This window comes from Python bivittatus, unplaced genomic scaffold, assembly GCF_059951505.1.
Source record: "Python bivittatus isolate LINGU-HERP-01145 unplaced genomic scaffold, Pbiv_v1 ctg000330_np1212, whole genome shotgun sequence".
Lineage (NCBI taxonomy): Eukaryota > Metazoa > Chordata > Lepidosauria > Squamata > Pythonidae > Python > Python bivittatus.
Window position 1 is genome coordinate 19,047,293 of NW_028277058.1, and position 26,022 is coordinate 19,073,314.

Sequence of the window (26,022 nt, forward strand, 5' to 3'; positions counted from 1 at the left end):
GATGCTTAGTTGAACAGCATGACAGTTTCCTATCCTTTTTTAAATTAAAGGCATATTTGAAAAAGTCGGATGGAACTCAGAGCTTGGTGAGCACCACATAATTAAAGAATAAACCTTCAGTCACATGAGCCATTAATCATAGACTGAAGTACCAATAGAAGCGAATATGTGTAGCTCAGGGTTGAACTGTGGAGTCCTTGGAGTTCTCTGAGCTTGGTTCTTTTCTTGCAAACGTTTCATTACCCGGCTAGGTAACATCTTCAGTGCTAGAATGGAATGAGGTTTGCTCTCTGTTTATATACAGTGGCATGCCCTGCCAGTGTTGGTGGGGTGGGTGGGTTTTGTTTTGTTTTGTTTCCCTCTGGTAGTTCCTTGATTAGGGTATTGTTTACTGCTTGACTGTACGTCTGGTGATAATCTTGGTGTTAATCTAGTTGTTCCTTGTTGGAGGGTTGCCTACATGCAAATTTCTCCTTTCTGTAAATATAGGCGTAACTAGGTTAAAGGACAACATATCTCAGAACAAAACATCTCACTTGATAAAATGGCATGTTGAAAGCTTTTGAATTTAGGCAACAAATATTGTTATATAAATATAAATATGTGATTGAATAGTAAAAATATTTGGAATAATATTAATAAAGCAATTTAAAGCCTTATTTAAGTAGCTGATTGCCTTTATAAAAACAGGTGACATTGTAAATAAGAAAAAAACAACAGCAAATTAATCTTTCATGTCTTGTTCATAACATATAGCTGCAAGCCAGAATTAATTGATATTATTTTCCATGTTGTGTACTTGTGTATTTGATTTGTGTGTGTGTGTGTGTACACACATACAAACATCTTATTGAGCATTTTCTCTTTTTTTCTCCTAAGTATGAAAGAGTAAATATAATGTAACTATAAGAGGATAATGAGGAATTTGCAACATCTGTGCCAAAGGAATAATGGGATAAAACAATATATAATTATTGTGTTTACAACTCTTTTTGTAATTTGTCCTGTAATATTTTGCCAGCAACCTAGCACACAGGCAGAAGTATAAAGAATTTGGAAAGGAATAACATAAGAAAGTGATGTGGACTTCGTATGCTAGTTAGGGATGATTCATACTAAGACATCTAGAGAATACTGGGTTGGGGACCTCTGATATAGATAATATTATTGGATTTATATACAATAGACAGAGCATAGTTTAATTTATATTTAATAATGTAAATTATTAACAAGCTGCAAGATTATTAGCTACTTTAAATATAAATACATTCAAGTGCAAATTAAAGTACAGTATTTCCATTAAAATTTTTCTTTGATTTTTTGAACAGAAACATATTTAAGGCATTCTATATACTGTAGGTGGAAATTGTATAAGAGCATAGACACAATTCTGATACTGGTTTCTGTATGATCAGCTTCTCTAAGTTTTGTTGAGAACCAAAGCATTCTCAAACGATTATAATGTTTTGCATAATACTTGGATTTAAATCTCATTGAACTTTGTAACAGTTTTGCTAAGTAATCATGTACAGGGCTGTGGATTTCTGATACTGTGATCTTAATACAGCAAGAAAATAAGACTCAGCTCATAGGGTTTTTTTTTTCTAGTCTGAGTCCTGAATGTGCAAAATGAAGACAGAAATACAGGATTTAGTAGATCACTGATATCAAGCCTATGTCATCAAATGCATCAAGTTGCCCTGGTACAATTCATGTTACTGCCTTTAATTGTGAAATGTGTGAATAAATATAGTGTGGGCACATGTTTCTTCTAAAACAGAGTCTATTCGTTGATGCATAACCTTTTTTGAATCAAAGGCTACATGTGAGCTTAGTGGAAATATTGAGGCTCTAAGGAGGGAAAAGTGGGCGTGGTCAAAGAAGAAAGTAGAAATGTTCACAGTAAAAATGTATTTTTCTTAAAATCATACATTTTTTCCTAAATTAACTTCCACCACATCCACTTTCTCTGATTTTAATTAGACTTTAAACTTTTTAATTTCAAGGTACATGTTGAAACTTGATGGCAACTGAAGAAGTGGCTGAGGGTTGCACTGCATCCCTTCAGAGCTGATTCCAACAGGTGATTTGACTCACTTAGTATTATTGCATCAGTTATCTCTATAGCTTGGTGCTGCCCTCCTGAATCTTTGAAGAGTGGGCACTGAATAATGTATCAGGAAATCAGATGATCAGAACTTCAGAGTTAGGTTGATTCTTGAGGGGCATAAGAAAGATGTTTATACCACTTTTAATGGTTAGCCAGTGTTTAAGTACTGTTTTAATCATATTTAGTATTTATTCTCCCTCATGCAGATTTATGGGAAAGTCAAACCACTTAAGTCAAATCAGAATTGTACTGCACACACTTACAAAGACTACAACAAAACTCACAGTTGCTGAGTGGCAGCAACAGCATCTGACTGTTTTTATTAGCACCAGCACACTCGATTATCTGATTCTGCTGGGAGCATCTGCTCTTTGCCTGCTTCTACAGCCCTGCAGATGTTCTGTGATGGGAACAGCTCTATACAAACTATCAAGCAAAATCAATCTAGAAATGAAGAAAAAACAGTTAACAGGTATGTGGCAACTGAAGGTGAACATTTACAGTTCATTCCAGGAGCATATATGCAGCAGTATATATGGGGCTATGATGGCAGTTTTCAGTTTTTTCTCCTAATTCTCCTTGGATTTTGGATTTTAAATACAACATAATCATTCTGTAGGACTAAAATTATAAGGCATGTTTTGTGACACTGCAGCTATGTCCTAACATTGAAAAAGGTAGGTCTAAAATCAAATAAGTGAATACCAGTTACCACAGCATAGTATTGTTATATTAATTCAATTTCTGAAGGGGCCATTTTCTTTTATTACATGAAGAATTTAATAAAGGTCTAATGTTTTTTTGAATTACGGTAAAACCATCTTCTGCTATCATCCAAATTAGCATATTTCAGAAATGTTTAGGAAAAAGGGTGAAAGGTCACATGTGGGTAAAGCTGAAATGAGGTAATTTTTGCAGTAAACAAACTGTTTGTGATGTTTGTGATATCTACTGCAGGCCTGCACAATGCGATTCTTGTAAATCATTGTGCTCTCTCTGCCTATTTATGCTTAGTTCTGGAAATGCCCAACCCTATATTTGTTGAAAAAAGTCATAGACTTTCTCAGTCTCATAATACATGGGACAGTCAAATTCCTGCGTCATTGATTTTGCATTGCTTTGCTTCTGAGAGCCAAACTACCCATGGTAATTTATTTCCTATGCTAAATAGCAGCTTTGAAGCAGGATGGGCTATCAAAATGGAAGCAAATGGTTGAATATTCTCTCATAGCATCAAGTCCCAATCTTAATCACTCCCATACTATTAGTTTTAACACCAAAAGACAGTTTAATATATAGTTTAGTCTTTACTGGATCTAGAGATATCTGATAAATCCAGTTCTTCTGGCCTTCTAAAGCCATCTGTATGGTCCACCTGCGTCTTATATTCCTGCCGCTGATGTTAACAGCAGGAAAAGTGAAAATCTCATGTGTTATTATCGCCAATAATTTCAGTGACATAATGTATTGGAAACATCATGAAATCCTACATTAGATTAATAAGAAAATGGGGGAAAGGGTCATTGTATTACAAATACAAAGACATTTTGGGCTTGAATATAAATTATTTTGAAGATATTCAAATTAAAATTGAATATGAGAATGACAGCAAATCTAGCACAACACATTTCTTAATGCGACTCTCTTCTTGTTGGGATATAAATAAATCAAAACTCCATTCATTAGTTTTACTTATTAAAATATGTGGGATCACTATAAATAGCACATCAATGAGATGCCAAATAACTTTCTCAGCAATGTGCAATATTATTACAGCATTTGTGAAAGAAACTTCTCAAGTCTGCTGTGACTTTGCCTTGCCAAAGTTGCAACATAGAAGCACATAGGAAAGATGGAATATTTAATGTATTAAGATGTATTGCTGAATATTTAATTGTCGTCCTGTGTATTAAATAAATGAAGTGAATCCTGATTAATTCAATGGCATAATCAAGCTTAAGTTTCCAATATTACCAAAAAAATCAAAAAGCACTGTTTCTCCAGGAGTATTTCTCTTGAAAGCATATTCAACAGGACATTCAATTCAATCACTAAAATGATTTCTTTTGCTCCCAATCCCCAAAAATCTGTCCATGTCTTCAAGCTTTGCACTATTTCAGTTTCCTAACCTGGGCAATTTCCAGGTGTATGACTTAACTCCCAGAGTTTCCCAGCTAGCATGTCCATTGCTGATCATTCTGGGATTTGAGGTTCCCATGGAATAGTTTCCCTTTGGAATAGATCAGATCAGGAAACAGACTCCACTGGAAGACCAGAACTATATTTTATTGAGATAGACCATAATAGCAGAATCTTGCAAGCTTGATTGTGCTTTACCTTCCCTCCCTCTTATAGCCCAATGAATCGGGGAGGAGCCAGTCTGAGTCTCTTTGGAATACTATCTTGTTTCCCAGACTTAAGGAATGTTTCAGCCCCCTTTGCCTAGGTAACAATTCTTGCCTACTTCCCTCAAGTTCATCTCCCTGATCCTCTATACAATCTCCTCCATTAGCCTCAGTCTCCCCCTTCACTGTACATGCTCCAGAGTCATGGAAATGAACTATAGATTCAGTCCTCTCTTTGGCCATTGGTAGCTCCCTGAGTCCTATATTGCAGCAGTAAAAGAAGTAGGCACTTCCCCAACACCACCTTCCTGCTCCATCCCTTTCTGGTGGCTTTTCCATCCCACCTGGCCAGAAGTAGTTGTAGCTGGAATCTTCCCTTTTCCCAGGTAGTATAACAGTCGGTTGTGTACGAGTTCCCCATGCCTGGAGAGTCTTGTAGGACTGAATCTATAGTTCATTTCCATGACTCTGGAGCATGTACAATTTCCTTGTAATGGTGGTAGATCATGTAGACAGAGCTTTTCCAGGAATTGCAAATGAAACTCATGTCCAAGACATGGGGTGCAGACATCTGTTGCAGTTTCCTATAATCTTTCTGACTCTGGATAGCCATTCCTATGAACTGGGTACCCTAAACATTTCCCTTTGCATCTGGAGTCCAGAATAGCCTCTACTTCATATTCTTCCTCTACCCTTTTCCCACCAGAATAGGGGGAGATGGAATTGTCTTAGTCTATAAGCTTCAGGGGGGATGCCACCCACACAAGCAGGAATTGATAGAACACAGGATGTATCTTCATGGATTCAGACAATTGTAAGTGGAAGGCCACTGGGTTTATTTGCTGAACCGCTGGGAAGGGGCAAATAAACTTCAAGTCCAGCTTCTTCCATCAGGTGGAAGACAAAAATTTCATTGGAAGTGACACCCCATATCTGGAAGTTGTCTGAGTTGTAAAAAACTGCACTAGTTCATTCACAAAACTTTCTCATTATTCTTGAACTTGATGTTCAGTACCAAGTTTATTTCTGGGAGGTACTGTAAACAGTGACACTGAACATGTGCAGGATAGATTTTTCCAGGCCTCTGAATTATTAAAATTAGAAACCTCATATCATGGAGTAGGTTAGGGCTCTGATTTTTTAAATGAAGCACATGAGACAAAATGGTCCTTTAATTAATAGTTGCACAATAATACAAGTCTTGATGACAAATAGTCTTGACAAATATATGCTCCTTCAAGGAGATGTATTTACCTACCAGGAAAAGATGAGCCCCAAATTCACCCATATTTGTTTCTTTTGTTATATAATAACTTTATTAAATTTTAAAAGAACAGTAAAAACTAACAAGAACTAATATTAAGAAAAAGAATAAGAAAAAAAAGAGATTATAAAAAAGGGATAATAAAGACCAAGAGTGCAGAAAAGAAGTGACAAAAGAAAAAAAAGAATTTACTTCCAACCCTCCTTGCAACAGATATAAGTAACAATATACATCAAACTGTTGCTCTAAATTTACAACATAACTTCCATTATTTCTATTAACCCATATTATTTCTAATCATCAAATCCATACAACATAATTTCATTTTTTTCTGTTCCCCGCAAAAAGTCCAAAAAGCATTACATTCCAGTTAGCATTACATTTACACAATATCTTATCTCAAATCGAAGCTGTCAATAAAGGAAAGTCTCTGGTTTCATTGAATATTAATCTTTAAAATCTTCTCTATGAAAATATGTATCTCATTCCAATTATTTTTTCTTTTTTACAAGTCCACCAGAAATGTTAAAACGTCCCTTCTTGTTGTTCACATTTCCAACATACATTTGAAGTACCTTTATACATTTTAGATTATTTTTCTGGTGACAAGTACCAATGATACATCATTTTATAAAAGTTCTCTTTAAGGTTATAACACAATGCAAATTTCAGTCCTTTCTGCTACATATTTCCCATTGTTCCATCTGTATGTCATAACCAAAGTCTTTAGCCCATTTTATCATACAGTCCTTAACTTGTTCATCTTCTGTCTCTAGTCTCAATAAAAGTTTATACATCTTTGCAATAACATGTTCATCATTAGTACATAATTCTGCTTCAGATTCAGTCTTACCATATTCAAAACCATAAGACATATTTGTTTCAACTAATACTTCAAACAGGAGTTTCATATAAACCTCTACAGAAGCACAACCAAGTTCTAGCTGAAGAAACACATTTGCAATTGAATGGGCATAGTTTTCAAACATTTAGAATGGATTATTTTTAAGACCATTCTATCTTTCTAAGTGCAGAACTGTGCATCACATATGGTAGGAGGCTTAGCTTTAAATAATTTGCTGCAGAAACACAGTTGCTGCCCTTATAACTTAACAAATGAATTAGTGTGTGTTAGAAGTCTTTTGCACCTGTGCAAGCTTAATGTTGTCAGGAGGGAAAGGATTGGAAATAAATGCATAGAAGTTTAGAAACTAGAACTTGTTTTATTTGGCTGTTGTTGATTTTACAGTTATGGAAATCATTGCTGCTGCATACAACAACCTTCATTTTTTAAATAGTTGCTATTTAGCTTTTCACCATAACAGCATGATGTTCAAAGGCTGGATCATAGTTAATAACACAGCATTATTGGCATACATAGAATGGGGACAGTTATGGAGCAGAATTGTAGAACATAATTCTATGTTTTTAAGGGCTATGTTGTTGACATAGTAGTCATTCAAGGGTCCAAGATATTCCCCTATTTAACCCTTTTTCAATGGGAATGGAAGCTATCAGGCCATTGCTGTCTATGCAGTTTCCATACACAGAAGTGTTATCATGGAGCATCATTATCAGCTGATGAAGGCAACAATCAGTTGATACCATTTATGGATATGAACTGTAAATAATATTTAACGCTACTTACTTTTAAACTAAGTTGGTATTTATCCATAATAAACTATATTCAGTTAAGCCATAATTACCACTGTCCTATTTTAGGCTAGAACTGTGCCTGTCCTACCCTGGTACTGATTGGATTTCCATGAACAAGGAGCATGCAGGGCTATCAAGACTGGCTGCAAAAGACTAGACAACCACTTGATACTATCAAAGAGAGATTTCTCTGCTTCCACCTATTTGGATTCTTGCCTCCCAGCTCTAGTATGAGTAAAATACTATATAACAAGCCTAGAAGCAAATGCTCCCAACATGGAGAAGCATTTCACTAAGCCTATCATTCCTCAAAGAGGGACCAAATATGGGAGACTATAGTAGTTCTAGAAGTATAAAAGGCTTCAACTAGTCTTAGAACTTTGTTGGAACAAGTTACTCACTTGGATCTTTCTGTGATGCTATAATTGTGGATATTTCTTTCATTCCTTGATTTCCCTGGCTCTTATCAAGATCAGAGTGGCTCTGTAATGTCATTCAGGGAAATGAGTCCCTTTGCTCTATAGCAGGTAAATGTTTTCTGTTATGGAAGGGAGGGACAACTTCATTCAGTGGGGCTCTTAAAGTTAGAATGTTGTGGTATTTACTGTTTTTCTGACTTGTATTGCACTTTGGTAAAGGGCCTTAATAAACAATATTATTATAAATATTGAACAGATTTGAATATTTCCTTAGGGTCACTCAGTGGCTGGGTCTGCACAATCTACAGGCTAAAATGTGACTGGCTAGTTTGTGGCTTAGGATATGGTACAGCCTTGGTCAATTAACTGGAACAAATGGGCTAGGGCTCCATTCCTCAAACTAGCAGCCTTTGATTGGTTAGTGTGGTTGAATATTGCTAGAGGTATGACTGGATTAGTGGCTGACTGGGTGGAGTGGTTTGTGCAACTCCTGTTTAAGATGATGAGCATTTGAGTTGGAGTCACAGCATGTGATGGTAAGGGTCCTGACAATGATTGCATTAAAACAATATATACATCTTCTGTTTGTTTTTTAGATTGTAAATACACATGCCATTCTCATTGTCGAGACTTAGTACACCTGGACTGTCAGCAAAATGGAAAACTGATGGATTGCAGCTCTGCATGTGACAATTCAGTTGATGCTGATAATGGAACGGTATTACCATTTATTCTTACAGATTTTATTCCTTCCAGTTCTCAGTTATATAATATAAAGGGGAGAAATGTTGAGATGAAGCTTTTACTGGATCCCAGATTTGTTAATTTATGTACTAACTTTTGTCAAAATAAAGCAAAGGATTTGATGATGTAATAAATGGATGAAAGACTGATGAAGTATCTTCAGGCATACTCAAGTAAATTATTCTTTTACAGTTTTCTCTCTGTACAACAACTGCAGATAATTTGACTCAGAATCGTAATATGAAATATCTGTAGTGATTAAGAGCACCCATTGTTAAATTACAATCTGCCAAATATTTGTGTTCATTTCATTTAATATATATATTTCACCAGGTTAAATGTGTAGTATTACAAAAATTCTGCTTGAGTGGGGAGGGGAGGATAAGTGACAAATGGGATCTTATTGACCCTAATATTTCCCAGCATTTAATTTCAAAAAATGTTGTTACTAACACTATCTTATACAGGTCTGTATTGTAAGCCATAACTAGTCAATATGGTAATCAATCTAAGTAAATATATCACATTTGTCTGCAATCCTGAAATAAGTAGTATCAGTCTTAATAAAGAAATAAATAAATACAAATAAATTGTACCTAAACTGACAGCTTATCTCACGTTAACTGAAAATTATATTAAATTCACACTGATATGATGATGTCACCCAAAAACTATTCAGCTATTTTATTCGATCACCTTGTCAAAATATAGGCCAAAGACAGGTGGCGAATGTTACAGGGGCAATTGTCAGTGTTTTGTTAGATGATTATATTTTCCTTGGAACCACAGGTATATTCAACAGGAACATTTCAATAACTGGTTTTCTTACACTTGAATCTTAGTAATGAAGTTTGTATAGCTATATTATCACAGTCAGATCTTTGAATAAATTTATATCAAATTAGACTCATATGAGTCAGACACATGCTCTTCTGTTTGGCCTTAAAATAGAAAGGAACCCTTTCCTTCTATGGTCAAATGGATTGTTCAGGAGATAGGAACAAAATTCAACTTCTACTCTGCATTAACAACCTTCATTCCTTAGATTTAATCCCCACCACTCAGCCAAGACTAACAAGAAGACTAATTTGGAGGTTAGTATAGGATAGCAAGACAGGAGATATGTTTCTTCTTGTTTCATGTATATTCATTTAAGGGTAAAAGCAGATCCCACCCACTCCCTGTTTTATAACAAATACACACATATAATTTGGTCTAGATTTTAATCTGCTTTTAAAACGCTCTAATGTACCCAATTCTTTTCCTCACAAAACTCATTTGATCAATATGCTGAAGGACTTCACTTAGTTTCTCCAAAGATAGGCAAAATGGGTTCTTTGAGATTATTTTGGTCATGCAGATTTATTGGTATACATGCTATCGTTCTATCAGTTGAATCTTTGAATTGTAGCTTCAGAGAGACAAACCGCAGCCTTACAGAGATTCTTGTCTCATTCATTACACTCAATTGTATTTGTGTTCTTAGTTTTCATATTACTACCAGTCAGAAATTTGGTTTATAAAATGAGTGGGTTGGGTCAGTTGGGTTCCCCCTACTTAAAATGCCAAAGATTATTAACTGCCCACACTTCACTTTGTATAGATTTGGCCTTGTTCTGTGGTAAATGAAAGAAATCTCGCTCTTCAAGCCCTTACATAACTTGTATGCCCTCCCTAGAATGATGAAGAATTATATAGAACTGGCCATTAGCAGGACTAGAGTCCCACTATCTGTGTTGTAGATAACTTTTCTATGTTGTAGATGGTAGTAGTTTACATTACTTATTTCCCTTAAAATGTACAATATCCTGCATGAAGATTAGTTTAATATTTATTTTGTAAAAGTCTCCTATGCTTTTATTATGACTGCTCATAATGCATCCTGTAGTACGGTAAAACTAAAGTCTACCTTCATTTATGCTTCTGAAGAGTATATGGACATACCCACATTGTTTGCTTGGAGCAATACAGAAATAATTTGCCATTGCAAATTTTTACAGGATGATTTTTGTTTATCTTCTAGCCTAACCTACAGTCTTAGGATTTTCTGGGAGTCTCCCATCCAAATACAATCAAGTCTACCTCTATGCAGCTTTTCTGAGGTCAATATAATTTATATGCTACTACCTGCTGTGACATTGTATAGTATGAAGCTGCAATTGTTATTAGTTGTGCCTAACTTAAACTGAAGGGCAGCAGTAGTATGTGTTCTGATTGATTGATTGACTGATAGTTTGTGTTGCATTTCTATGCTAGCTCTATGTTGTTACTGTATTGTGGCTATGTTCACACAACTTGCTAGATTAGGTAGAATGGAGTTACAGAGTATGCAGTTCATTGTGTTTTTGGAATGTCACCATTGTTTTAGCATATTGTGTGAACCAGGCTGACATTTTAAGCAAAATGTATATGGCTTATTGATTTGAACACAGGATGCTTTCTTAAACCTAGATTAAGGTTTATGTAATCCCAAACAGTCAATATTTTTTTAAAAAAAAATCACTGCTTCTCTGTGATATATTTTTTGTTGTACCTTGGCTACTGGAGAAGCTGTGGATACTGGACATTATATCACTGTATTTTAATGTGTTTAATTGTGTCAAAGCATTAAAGAAGAGAGCTTCACAAAGCATGTTAGTCTTTCACAAAAAGTTAAATAAACCATATTCTTTGGAATCCTCATTCTCATGCTGCTGCTTCAGAGGCTGTTCATGATCATCTATGTATATGTGTGTACGCACAAACAACTCTTCCACTGGGACCATCAGTGAAGTGAAGCAGCTGTATGCACATGCACACAACCAGGAAGAACCATCAAAGCAGCCAAGCGTGCTTTCCAAGGTATGTAGCTTCTTTAATGCTTTGAGAAGAGGATACCTTGCTGCTGCTCACATGCTTTGTGAAGCATCCCTTTCAAACACTTTGAATAGTACTAATTTTAATTAGTTTGGTGCTATCAAATTATGTTTCACCCTGGTGACTGCATGGATAAATGCTAACCTTTCTGACTTGTCTTCAGCAGTACCTTGTTGCTCTTCCAAGGATATATCTTCAGTCCTATCCATCCATTTTAACTGTTGTTTACCCTTCTTCTCTCTCCCTCAACCTTGCATAATATAATCATATTTTCCAGTCCATCATCTGTTTGTATTACATGCCCAAAGGATGTGAGTTTCTGCTTGCTATTTATCTTCTCAAGAGAGTAGTTAGTCTTTATCTGGTCCAGGACAGATTAGGTAGTTCTTCCTTCAGTCCATTGGACTCTTATCCATTTCCAAATCCACTAATCAAAGACAACTATCTTCTTTCTCTTGCTTTTTCTTTATTATTCAGCTTTCATAGCTATACATTATAAGATATTAGCTTCACTCTTGGGATCTTTATTGTCATAGAAATATCCTTAATTATTTTGTCTCTGTTATTGCCTTTCTTCTTGGAAGAAAAAAAGTTTGTCTTTTACTGCTTTTATTGTCTCTACTTCTCTAGCACATTGCCCATCTTTATCCATTCTTGAGCCCCAGAAACTAAGACTATCCTATTGTTTCTTCACCATCAACTTTAAGTTGTTGTCTTACTCATGCTCCTATCCTGAACCAGTCTTCTTCTCCAAATTCAGTTCTTACAGTAGCTTTTTGTGCATTGTAAATATTCCACAGAAAAACAGTCAAGTTCTTATACACCCATTAGGCATAATGTTTTTCACTTTCTGGCATGACCTACATGCCAGAAAGTGTCTAAATGTCTAAAGCAGTGTTTCTCAACCTTGGGAACTTTAAGAGATGTGGACTTCAACTCCCAGAATTCCCCAGCCAGCAAGCTGGCTGGGGAATTCTGGGATTTGAAGTCCATACCTCTTAAAGTTCCCAAGGTTGAGACATACTGGTCTAAAGCCTTGCTGTAACAAATGAAGCAAAGGTAGAACTCTTGTATTCTCTTGCTGTCTGCAGCATCAGTCTCTTACGTTAGCCATCTGGCCTTCCACGCCTCAGCCTTTCTGAAGCCTGACTGCTCATTTAGCATTTCTTTTTCAGTCTATGATTTTATTCTTATTTGTAAGATTTTACAAAACTTTGCTTGAGTGAGGAAATAGTGCAAGAGTTTGGGAATTTGCTCATTCCTTGTATTTTTCTTCTTTGGTACCAGTATATACACTGATCTTTTCCAATAACTAGGCCATGCCGCCTTGTGCCAGATTTGTTGACATAGATTTGTTGACACTTAACTGCTCTTCTCCTGCAGCATGAAACAGTTTCATGGGTATTTCATCTGTACCTAATGCTATCCCATCTGGTAGGCAATCTATTCCTGTTGTTCTTTATGTTCTAGTGGAACATAAACCGTTCCTAAATGCAGTGTGTTTCTACAAATGTTTCTGCCATTTTAGAATATTTTTGCTAAATCTTTCACTGTATCTTTCCATCTTCACTTTAAAAAGAGCTCACAGTAACAAGCAGATACCATGAAAAGCAAGTAGACAATAGCATGATTAAAAACACCATAAAAGTTCATATTCAGATTATGAACAGGGGGATATGAAATATCCTATACCCCACAAATTCTTTTAAAGAAAATCATGTTTACAGTTTAGTTATCTTAATAACAGGATCTAGACAGAAGGTACTAAACCTGAAATCTCAGTTATTTGTAATTTGTATGTGTCTGTGTGCATGTGTGTGTGCGTCTATGTATTTTATTGTCCACTTTATAGTATTGAGCTCTATATGATTGTGTCTTTAGCCTTTTAGGCATTTTTAACACGGAGAATATCACTTGGCAACATGGCTCAAAGGGAGGGCTATTAGATTTAGCTTTCAAAAATTTGGACAACCACTAGATGGAAGCAAAGAGATACAGAAAACTCTCCTCTTCCTCTTACTTTTTTGTTTATTAGATTTACAGGTACAATCAAAGCAGAAACAAGGAAAAAATAAAAATAACAAAAAGGAGATTTACAAACATTGTAAAACTGAGAAAACCCCCCCCAAAATGACATTGATATAAGTCTGCATCTTAGAATACTGTATCTTATATCCATTTAAAGTTTTAAACCCTATTAAAATAAGTCAATATTAAGAAAACCCGACTCCTTGCTGCCATCTAGTGCTGGCTGAGATGTTTGCAGCCCAGATCTGAAAGTCTTACTGAAAGAGAACTCTCTTATCAGTGGTAATTCTGTGTCATGCTTTATATGAAACATAAAATGGATCTATATCTTCACAGGCAAACTGTTTGCTATGTACAAATCTGTGAATAATAATATAAAAGTGGAAAGCAATAAACATTTGGTGTTGGTGATAAAAATATCACTGAGTCATTAATTCATTAAATCCACCCTCAAAAAGCTCTTACTAACCAAAAGGCTCCTCCTACAACTGTAAAGTGAATTATTACCATGAATTGTGGGGGTTTTTTGCGAGCAGCTAACATCCGCTCAAGTTTTTAATATAAACATTAGAATATATCAGTGTTTCTCAATCGCAGAAACTATAAGATATGTGGACTTCAACTCCCAGAATTCCCTAATCAACATACTGGTTGGAGAATTCTGGGAGCTGAAGTCCATACATCTAAAAGTTGCTGAGGTTGAGAAACACTGAAATAGATAATGCAGAATAATATAGCATACACACCAAGTCTAGTTCTATGGATACCTAATAAAATATTTACCAAGTTAAGTGAGAGAATCTCCTTTGCGATTTAAGATTGCCATAGCAAACAAAGCCACAGAGTAGGAAATCTAGGCAGAATAATCTAATAACAGAAACACTGCCTTATCCACATCAGAATATAACTGGCAGAAACCCAATGCCTTATTAAGGAAGTTTTCTTGCAGGAATGAATGTAAAAAGAAAAGAACATGGCAGAATTTAAATCTGGAACTCATCACAAATCTGGAACTCATCACAAATACAGAATTTTTGTGCCAGCAGAATTTAGTGGTATCTCTCATCAATCACTGGTGAATTTGAAATCTTAAGGCTATGAAAATTTGATACCAGCTATTCAAAGGTGTATTAACAGATGGTACATTCTCTGGTTCTTTGTTTTCAGTCTATCATACTATCAGATGAATCTAGAGACCATAATACATCTCCTGTTTGCTTCAATAAATATTTCCTTTTCAGAAGTGCAGTTTTTGAGCATTTTAATTTTTGCATGGCTCTGTGGTCAGTATTTGGATTCTGTACCATTTAGAAGCTGTGGAAAAATATTTATTGACCACTTAACAGGTGCTGTGTATTTGTTCCACTCTGGAAACAAGGAAAGGGAACAGGGTGGGACAAGGGGCAGAGAATGAAATTATTCCTTCTTTTTTTTTGGCAGTAACTTTTCAGGGCCAAATATATTAGAACTACTTGATCTGGGACATACTATTTGGGTTCCTTCAGGTACTGCTGCTGTTGCAATGGGACTGAAATAAAGTTCTTTGAGGCACCTTTGTTTTGCTCTTCATAATTCTAGACTACTTCTTTGTCTGCTTGTTCTCTTGTCTTCTTCATTTATAGCAACAGGAAGCAATTATTTTCTTCTCCCTCCCTTTCTTATCATTGATCATAAGAGATATGGGGGAGGGGCAATGCCTGATCAGAGCCTGTGAAACAGTGTCTGTCTTAGATCATTGTCTGTATTTAAACTGCTCCAGAACCATTTTTGGATGAAGAAGAAAAATAACTCAATCAGTCAATAGTAGGCCAAGCCCCTTGTCTCTTGTCCTTTGCCTTCCATGGTAATATATAACAGGTAGAATTGACTGAGTGACTTGAGGGATTCTTAAATACATATAATAGGATAGAATTGTGTTCATCATTTTGGAAGAGACTCCAAAATGTCTCTTGTGGTCTCTCTAGAGCCTAAGGCTTTAGATAAATACTGACTTAGTAGCCAGTATCACTGGCTAGGTCTTCCAAAGAAGGTGGTGATGGCTGAACAGTTACAATTTGGGTACATCTCCACCCGTCAGTTTCTTTTTTAAAAAATGCATAGGTGTCCAAAAGGTAGCAAATAAATTTGGTTGATTAAGTTCTAGTTTTAAATTCATTGAAGTTCATATACCAGAACGTTCCAATTTTTTATTCCATGCTTTTTTATGTTCTTGAATATCTTTTTTAACATGTTTTAACCATCAAGGTTCTGTATCTTCCTTGGCACTAGAGAATAACTTGGCGGCAGTTATGAAGTCCTGCTAGTTTCATTGTTTCTTTCTTTGTATATCAAACTGCTGTGACTGTTGTCCAGGAACTTGGAGTATGATGCCAGCAGTATGGTAAAGATGCTTAGCTATGTTTCTCCATTCTTTCTGAATTAGAAGAGGCTGTGCAGGGGTTATACAAGCGCGTGGAGGCAATGATGGGCTGGAAATATTGTGGGTAGGTGGATCTCCATTCTGTAATTAATAAAACAGTCTGGAGGATAATTTAGAGATCTCCTTGCTATCACAAAAAGCAGGAGCAAGGACTATCACTGACTAGTCTTAACTGAGTCACCTGTGAAACTCTCTGGTTTCAATCACCATACTGTAATAGAGTCACAATTGGATTTTTACTGCAAAGAATACTGTGTTTTGAAAACTTGTGCAAAGTTGTGATAGTGATCTTCAAAGTATTACTCTCAGTGTAAACTCCAGGCCCCAAAATTGTACTGTATGCACAATTCTGAGTAACTATGGACTGAATTTTTCTCTGTACTAGCCAGTGAGTTGTAAAATCAGAAAAATCAGGCTCTCCTGGATCTGAAGAGCCCTTTCAGTACCAGCAGGCAGGACTGTCTCCCTAGGCAGTCCTGCCTGCCTCACACTGACATATTGTAAGCAAAATTTGGGTGTTAGAAAGATAACCTGCCTTGGGAATTTGTTGCATAGAGTTTATGTCTACAATATAATGCATTTTTTTTATTTTATAGTTGGATGTCTTATTATTTATTTATGTGTCAAATATCTAAGGCTACTCAACTCCATAATGACTTTGGGTGATGTACAATATTAAAAACAGTCGAAAACTTCATAACAAAAGAACAATAGATATCCAAGAAGTAATGAAATGGTTAGGTAGTAGTGCTATCTAATTTTTTTATTGTGTTGTACACCACTCTGTGTTCCTTTGGAAGGAAGGACAGTATAAATATAATATGAGTATCTACAAAGATTTTAAGAGTATAATATTTTAATAATACTGTGTGTTGAAAAGTGCATTGATTTTGGATGGCGGCCAGTGCCCTTCTGTCATGTGGATTGCCTGCTGATGAAGGAGGTTGTGCCTTCCTCTACTTACCCAGAAGAAGGACTTGTTGACAAATGACTTTATGGATGCGAGGGAAGCTGAGCTTGGCTCCCCATAAACTCTTTTTATGTCTTAAGAATAGCTTGGCACCTGCCCATCTGATTGTCAGTGTTTTATGAAAGGGTCCAATAGGTTATACTACAGCCGAGGCTAATATTTCCTGATAATACTCCATTTTACATTGCATTTTTGTTTCCTTTAACACATCTGCCATTTAGGCTATAACATTAAAAAAAAAAATCTCTACAATTAACCATGTAAATCCCCATCCAGTATGTAATTTAAAACTGCAAACCTATCTCAACTTTCTTAGGAATGCTTCTGAGTAACCATGTATAATACTGCCTTTAACTGTAAAGTTGAGACTATAATCATAAGTGCTGGGTGGAAGAAAATCTGTTGGGAGATCACATTCTTTTGGGGCAGTATGTTGGGTGGGGAGAAACCAGCCAGAAGAAGGCTGGGACAACCCTTTTTTGTCCTGCCCTCCTTTCCTCTCTCTTCCTGCCCACTCACCTTCTCTCCTCCCTCCTTCCTTCCTGCCCAGGGTTGCCAAGTGGGAAAGAAATCTCTCCTTCTAAAGCACTGATTCAGCAGCGTGTGAGAGTGCTCTCAGAAATAGAATGAGGGTCCCACATTATCCATTCTTGTCATGGGGGCTGAAGCCTGGGACATGAGTATTTAGCTGCAGTGTTTAAAAATCTAACCGTTTTGTTTACAGTGCTGTAAAGAAAAGCATGCAGGCACTATTCTGCTCATTTCTGGTTAAGATATACTCTTGCTTCTTCTTGCTTCAATAAGTTGGCAAGATACTGGAATCACTGACAAGAAATAGACATTTATTTTAACATATCTTAAATTATTTTGTAATGATATGTTAATTAAATCATGAACATTAAACTTATTTTAATACTTAGGTTTAGGTTATGTCTGCTGCATACTGATTTGCTCCTTCGTGTATGTTCTTAAGCACTTTGACACCATCATGAAGTGTCTCACTGACTGCAACCCTGATCAACCTACCCTTTCTGCTGAAATCCAAGGAAATTAGTAATGAGGGAAAATAGAAACAAGGTGAAGGTCAGTGTAGACAAGGTGGTGGTTCCTAGAAGTCAGAAGGCAGATTGGGGAATGAAGATTTAACATGTCTTATTTTTCTTCAGAGTCCAAGGCTTAAATCTGCCATTCAGCCATATTCTTGGATTCAGAGTCTTTCGCAGCTCAGGCGAGCGCAGCAACGGCTCCCATTCCTGGGGATGTCAGAGGCTGTAGCCATACAAGCCATTGTTAGGTCCCATTGGGGACACTGTAAAATGCAATCTGTAAGACAACTTTTGAAAATTCTTCAGAAAAATTGGCTTTTCCAGAACGTCTGTTTATTGGGAATGATTATAAGAAACAAATGATTTCTTTTCACAGCAATTTTACTGATTACCAATCTGTTTCTAGGCAGAATTCAATCTACATATTATGACGGATACAGCCCCACTCAATATGAGACTAAGCTAACTGAAAGATGGCATTCTGCCTTACAAATGTGCCTGAATTTTAAGGTCTTTGTGAGTTTAAAAGCGTATTTTTCTGGAAAAGTTAGTCTTCTTACTAATTTTTCCCAGGAAAAATCCAGGTTATGCTCCTTTTGGGTTATCTTTTTGCCAAATATTGGCATTCAGGCAATGTTTTAGTAGTTAATCCACTTTAACTGCTAAAATAGGATTTAACTAGGTTTTGTCTAGTTTGGGATTTGCAGTATGAAAGCAGAAATGACAGTGTCTGATGTGGTACACCACTTTCCTATTCCACTTTGGCACTATAGGGCGAAGCAGCTTTTCCCAGCTTTTCCCAATCCTTTCTTCTCTAAAGGGTGGAAGGCGGTAGATCAGGTGGTGGTGATTGGTGGTGCTTTTCAATGGTTTTATAAAATTGTCCTTTAAAATATTTAATTAATGTGTATAATTTGTATATTTATTTATGTTATTACTGTCTTAAGCAGAAAAGGCAGGATATACATGTAACCCCAAAAATCGAAAGAAAAGAAAACTTCGATAGAGAAGTGCAGTAAACATTTATTGTTCCATAGAAATGAGTTCTGCAAGCAATGTTTGTTTCCTACTGCAGATTTGTGGATTTATCATTTTCCAAAGGTTCCCAGGAGAGGAAAATATGTTTTTGGCAATAGCTCTTTAGTATGTTTTGGCGGTGTGTTTGTTATATCTACTTCCAGCAATTATTTCTATCCCTGACATTTATGCCTTTCTGCCTTCCTTCATTCTGACTGTTCGGCCTCATTAAATGTAAAAGTGCTGAGCTGGCAAGGGCAGAATCTTCTCATAATAATATAAATCCTTATATAGAAGTTCCATTTGGGGGAAAAAAGTGAAATAAAACATCCCATGTACCTTTTGAGCTATTTCAAAATAGACATGTCTGCTATGTATATAGACATGTTCAGTTGCTGAAGATGTAAAGAATTAATGGGAGAAATGTACCCTTGAGAGCATGAGAAACACAGTAGATATGTGCCAAAATGACAGAAGCTGTGAATATCTGCCATATAGGATAAATCAGCACTTCAGGATCTGATATTCAGGTTTAAGACAAAAAAGAACATGTATTACACCAGGCACTAAAGTGCACAACCCTGACAAAAATTGCCTTTGTAATTTATGTAATGTCTGTAGTACTATGTTAATAATTACTCTGTGACTGATGTCTTGCAAATCCAGATTATAACAGGCTAGGGCAATCTTTTTGGTCAGTAAAAACCTCTGGGTTTTTGAGAACATATTTTCATGTTTTCCCAAAAGATATAGTCTAGCCTTGAAAATGTTTAACAAGAAAACAGGCTGATGAAGTTGTTCTCCATTGCCTCTTCTGCCAGTCCACACAGAATGTTCTCCATCATCACAGCTCATCTTTGTCTTTTTTGGGGTGGAGCAGAAGGCCACAGCCTTCCATGTTTTTCAGTATTTTTTTTCCTGTAGGGTCTTCAAGGTGAAACAAGAGATCCTTGGCTTTGCAGCATGCCCACTTCCCATTTAATTATTTTTCTTAAAATTATCAAAGTCAGAAGAAAAAGGAAACCTAACAAGTATAAAAGGAGGTATCCGGTAACATACTGGTACCCACAGGAATCATGTTTCCTATGCCTGTTAATATGAAAAGCTCATGAATAAAGCAACTGTTGAACTGTCTTTAGGACTAATATCATCCTATAATTACACTGAACCAGCGACATCTACAGAGTTCGATGGAGTGTTATGATGCTCTGTATCTGTCCAAGTATTAAGATCTATCTGTAAATAATCTGTTCCTCTATTGGAATTGTACATTTTGTGGAGACATGGAGAAAGGCATTAGCTGCAAATGTTTCCAGCTGCCCTATTCAATGCAAAATTAAGACTTCATAATTCTTAAAAAGTTATTTCAAGAGTTTTATCGAATTTAGGCTTGTCTGTTAATATGATTGTCTCTAGCAGTGATGGTTACACTGGATTGCAGCTCTTTCTATTTATGATGGTTTTGTTGAATTATTTTCATAATTGCATCATACTCCAATTAATATAAGATGGGTTAATTGAATTAAAAAAAAATCAGTATATTGTGTTGGGTAACCAAAAGCAATCTTTGACTGAATAAACAAAATTTAGTTAAGGAATGCCATCTGATTCTATAGATAAAGCAGTGCTTCCTAGTTCTTAGAATTTTAGGTGAAATGCAAAGAGTTAGTGATTAAACAATGATGATTCAATTATATGACAATCAGATTTGGTTTTTGTTTTGGTTTTTTTCTGGCGTATGTACAAGTTACGTTTGTTGAAGGGAAAATTCAAAAAACCTTTAGCAGTTCTCCGCTTCTGTTCTACCTGCTGTGACTGTGGTCTACTATATCTGAATGACACCAGGTTGGGGAAGGCTTTTATTCTTTTATTTCCGTATCTAGGCTGCTCTTCTGCTTTACTGTTTTCATCACTTCAATTCTATATTGGGCAGAAATACAAAATATTTCAAATATAGGAAAGAACGATCAGGGAGTTGACAAATATACTGGGAAGACAGTCTTCCAAATAAATGTGATTGGGAAGGCCTAGCTGTATCAAAACTGCTTAGGTTGTCTTACTGCAAGAGAGTGAGGGTGGGAATTTATGTAGGATTGAGATTCAAATTTCTGTCTTGGGTCAATGTACAAATCTTGTGCCTGTTTATTAATGTTACAGTCTTAATGAGGATTAAGTACAAATACCTGAGAGCAGATGTGAGGGAGAGCAGTGGGTATGGAAAGATAATTGAGGAGTGAATTCTCTGTATCATAGAAAAGTTGCCAGTCTGATTTTGTGATAGACCCCCCTCTTCAAGTTACAGTTTTTGTGACAGATGCTGGGAATCGAATTGCATTTGCAGTGCATTGAAAGCTTGGAATTCTCCTAGTACTTATAAACAGACTAAGCTTCCACAGTTGGAAGCTATATTTAAACCTCAAAGCTCCCTCTATCTATTTCATTAGTGCAAGTCTTCTTCTATACCAGTGTTTCTCAACCTTGACAACTTTAAGATGTGTGAACTTCAACTCCCAGAATTCCCCAGCCAGCCATGCTGGGGAATTCTGGGAGTTGAAGTCCACACATCTTAAAGTTGTCATGGTTGAGAAACACTGTTCTGTACTATTAACATATAGTGTAAAGAATAAAAAGTGGTAGTATAAAGTTCTATAATAAAACACCATTTGTTATAGAAAAATGCATGGATTTGTATTAAAGAAAAAAAATGGAGGCAATTTTCAACTCAAGACTATTCTCCTTGCAGTAGGATAGTACTAATGCTTAATTTGCAAGTTAACTATTTTAGTATAAATCAGAGAAGTTAGGTATATGAATATTCTCTTCAACTTAGTATGGTTATGATATAGAATAGAATAATTACATTTTCATACTTTATTTATCTATTTAGTAGACTTATCCCCGCCCATCTCCCCGCAATGGGGGACTCTGGGCGGTTTACATCAAATTAAAACAGTAAATACATAATTAAAATTTATAAAAGAAAAACACATTTACACAAATAGAAGGAAGAGAAAAAAAATCCAAGAGGCCGATGGAAGCCACACCAGGCCTCTAGGGGACTAGCCAACCCCATTTCTGACAACCTCCCTCCCCGCCCCAGGCCAGATGGCAGAGCCAGGTCTTCAAATCCCTCCGAAAGGCCGGGAGTGAGGGGGCCTGTCTCACCTCTGGGGGCAAGATGTTCCAAAGGGCGGGGGCTACAGCAGAGAAGGCCCGCCTTCTGGAGCCCGCTAATCAGAGTTCTTTTGCCGAGGGGGTCCGGAGCATGCCCTCTCTGTGAGATCGGGTGGGACGGGTTGAAATTGTGGGGACGAGGTGGTCCCGCAGGTAGCCTGGCCCCATGCCATGTAGGGCTTTAAAGGTGATAATCAACACCTTGAATTGAACCCGGAAACAAACCGGTACCCAATGCAGCTCACGGAGCAAAGGTGTTATATGGGTCCTTCTTCGGGCCCCAAAAATAGCTCGCACAGCTGCATTCTGGACCAGCTGAAGCTTCCAGATACTCTTCAAGGGTAGCCCCATGTAGACCGCATTGCAGTAGTCTATCTGGGAGAGAACAAGGGCATGAGTGACCGTTCGAAGGGCATCCCGATCCAGGAAAGGGCATAACTGGTGCACCACCCTAAGCTGTGCAAAAGCCCTCCTGGTTGCAGCTGCCACCGTACTTTATTAACTGTAATTGGGATACACGAGTGGATAACGATGTGATAGAACCGAAAGTAAATAGAAGGGCCAGAGGTAAACAAATGTGGAAGATGCTGTCTTCTGTAGATAACAAATAGGGCTATGCAGTACTATGTTTGCACCCCTGCATACACCAAAACATGTTTTTTTGGAACTGAATCCAAAGTGCTGCACAGACTTCGTGTTCACTTCTGCACTTCTTCTATTTCATTTCTCTTTGAGCTATCCTATTTTCCCCTTCTTAAGTCCTAGTCGCAGATGGTATGTATGCATGTATGTGCATCTTATCTTCCAAGATAACAACGCATTTTAGGAAGTAGACGATGGTCCACAGATCTCGCAGAGTCTTATATTTGTTTTTCTAAAATGCCATTGGATTATTTACCATTTTTGCGGGGAGAAGACCAACACTGCTACTGCTGGAAGCAGTTCTTTTTATCAAACAAGTAACGAGGCTGGGGAGGATTGTCCCAAATGCCTGAGTGGTCCCCGCTGGTAGTTGATTGAAGGGATTATCTTTCAGCAAGGACAATTGACAGACAGAGCAGGGTCAGCAGTTGCTGTGTTATAGTCACATGGCCAATGTAAGACATTGCTTATCTGAGAAAGCCAGCTGCTCTAACTAAGAGTTAAGACTTCTGTGAGCATACCTTGATTTAAGAACAGAATTCCTTTCATGTTTAATTTTCAGATGTTAGGCATTTGGCTCTTATAAGGAATTAAATATGACTCTCTAATTGCATAAATATATTCATTATGTCACTTTCTCCGTAGAAACATTAGCATTTCTTGTAATACGTAATTTATTGGGTAGATTAAACTGTGAGATAGTAACCTGCATGAGCTATCCAGACTCTGACCTGTCTTCACTATGTACCAAGCACAGATTTCTTTTCTTTGCCATGACAGGCAAAGAATGCTGCCTAAATATGAAATATTTTCCCAAAGAACGTTTCTCTGGTTCCTCCTTCCCATCCTTTAGACGAACTTTTAAGAACATGTTATTCTGGCAGGTGTTTTAATGAGAAACTTGTTTCTTGTTTCCTGTGTAACAAGTCAAAAATTGTTGAACCTAGTTTAACTCCTTTCCAGCTGTGCAAGTGGAAGAGGGGGAAAAGAAGCCAAATTTTCACTTGAGGCTGCAGCAGCTTATCCATGTGCTGCTAAGTCCTAGCTTAATTTTATATCTGTACTAGGCCACTGGATATTACCTGATTACATTAGGTTTAGCATGGCTATAATATTTCATTATAGACATCACCAAAAAAATGAAATACTGCTTCATGTTTGAAATACTGCTGAATCTCATAGGACTCCTGGAATTAACAATGTTGTATGCATATACAATATACATGATAAATTGAGGATAAAATATCTATCATTAAAATAAACATTCAAATCACATAATCACACAAAGTTCATAATATAGTAGTACATTAAAATTAATATGGCATCAAATGCTCTATGGAAATGCTCAATCTTAAGCATCTCTCAAAATGAAATCAGAGTGGAGGCAAGTCTGATCATCCAGGAGTCTGTCCCAAAGAACAGTCACTCTAGTGAAAATCAGTGCCTCCAAGCCTTATCCCCGCACACCTCACAGAAGTGGGGTATTCCTAACTTCCTCTCCTGGAACAAAATAATTGGTCAGGTTGATTCTGGCTGGACAATGCAGTCCTGAAGGTATCTAGATGCCAAGCCATATGGAGCTTTATAGATCAAAACTAGCACTTTGAATTGCCCCCAGATCCATTGCATAGAAGCTCCCAGTGAAATTCACAAATGGCCTGCTGCATTTTGCACCTGCTGTGGTTTCCAAATGGTCTTCAAAAGCAGCCCCATGTAGACCATGTTGCAATAATCCATTTGAATAGTGAAGGTGAGTTACTGTAGCAACTGATTACTGTAGCAACCTATCACATGAGAGAAAGCATTATACTAGATAATGCACTCAGGCACCTTTATTGTGAACTCCTGGAAGATTTTATCCTCAGAGAGTGAAAATGAGATTCAGGAACCAAAAAGACCAGAGCCATTATGCAAACTCTACTGGAGACACTTCCATAAAAACCAGAACACCTAGTACTAAATCTTACTATATATAGGAAGAGACCCCATCAGACTCCTGGAAAATGTAGACATCTGGGTTCACAAATCTTGCAGACAGAATATTTAGCACAAATCTTGCAGATAGAATATTTACCTAAAAGCTTTCAGTTTGCAACGTATCAGTTCTATAATGATGTCAATATTTGGATCTTGCTCTGTATTTATGAAATCATGACTAAGTTTCTGCTGGATTGTCCCATGGACTGTTGTTGGACTGAATTTAGATTTGGATTTCTACTTACTATTTTGCTTCTTCTTGATCTTTTGTCTCCCTTTGAACTCTATTGACGTGTGCCTCTACATTCCAATTTAGAAATGTGCCTTTCCACGTTCTGTGTTATCACTTGTGTAATCTACGGCTGGAGATTTCCTCACACTATAGCAGGACAGAATGCCTCGGGTTTGGGTGCTGGTTAAGAGCTAAAATCACACATAATAAATAGGACCAAGAACATGTATGTGGTAAGATTTGATGAGAGAAACAGGTTGCTGTCAAGTAGAGCCACTGAATTCAAGCAATAAACTCCTGCAAACAGTCACCATAACCTCAGGAACAAGAAAGCACTAACATAAAGCATAAGCTAGGGAACAGTTAATATTCTAATAACTGCAGGATTGCAAACTGCCAGAATCTGTAAACTACCAGAATGCATGTAGGGAAACGGGGAATAACAGCAAATAAAATCAACAGAGAAATAGGAAAGTGACCCCAGAAGTGACTGCATTCATTCTGATATAAGAAACAATTCCCCTGAAGGGCTTGGCATCTTTGGATAAACTGTTACCAAGAGAAAGTCTTCCTACATAGGAAAGGGGGAAAAATGTGTTTTTTCAGACAACACAGAAGTATAGGAGAAAGAAAATATATCATATGTTCTTGGATGCTGAGATCACATATTATTTTGGTTGGAAAAAATATCCATTATAATCCAGGTCCTTTTATTGGATGCCATTACACATTTTATTGTACCAAAATTAGGGCATGTCCATATAGGACTTCGGTGCTGCTCCTGTACTGGCACCACATCCATCCCCTGTGATCACAAGCCATCTTTCTCCTTGGACAGCTGAGTTGATTTTGGCGGGGGAAGGGGGCGAGTTCACTGTAGCAAACTCAAAGCACATAGTTTCTGGTGGTGGAGCTCCACATGGCTTGTGGATGGTCCATTTTTCCACATACTGATTGGAACCTTTGCCTTATTCTTCCTTTTACTGCCTGACCTTGGAGCTTTCTCCAAGGCAATATGTCTATAAATGCAATATTACAGTTGGAAAAGGCTATTCGGCCATCACATTAAACCCCTGTTCAGTGCTGGCCAACCCCTTGTTCTTAATCCTAGTCAGTTTCACAA

General features: G+C 36.9%; 1 protein-coding gene across 1 annotated transcript in view; it reads left to right on the forward strand.

Moving 5' to 3' along the window:
• RASSF3 (Ras association domain family member 3) overlaps nt 1-26,022 on the forward strand; it is a 57,385-nt gene that overhangs the window by 2,955 nt on the left and 28,408 nt on the right. Inside the window, exons 2-3 of the mRNA XM_088141783.1 lie at nt 8,391-8,512; nt 11,775-11,777. Of these exons, the coding sequence (XP_087997909.1) occupies nt 8,391-8,512; nt 11,775-11,777 (125 nt within the window). The remainder of the gene's footprint in view (nt 1-8,390; nt 8,513-11,774; nt 11,778-26,022) is intronic.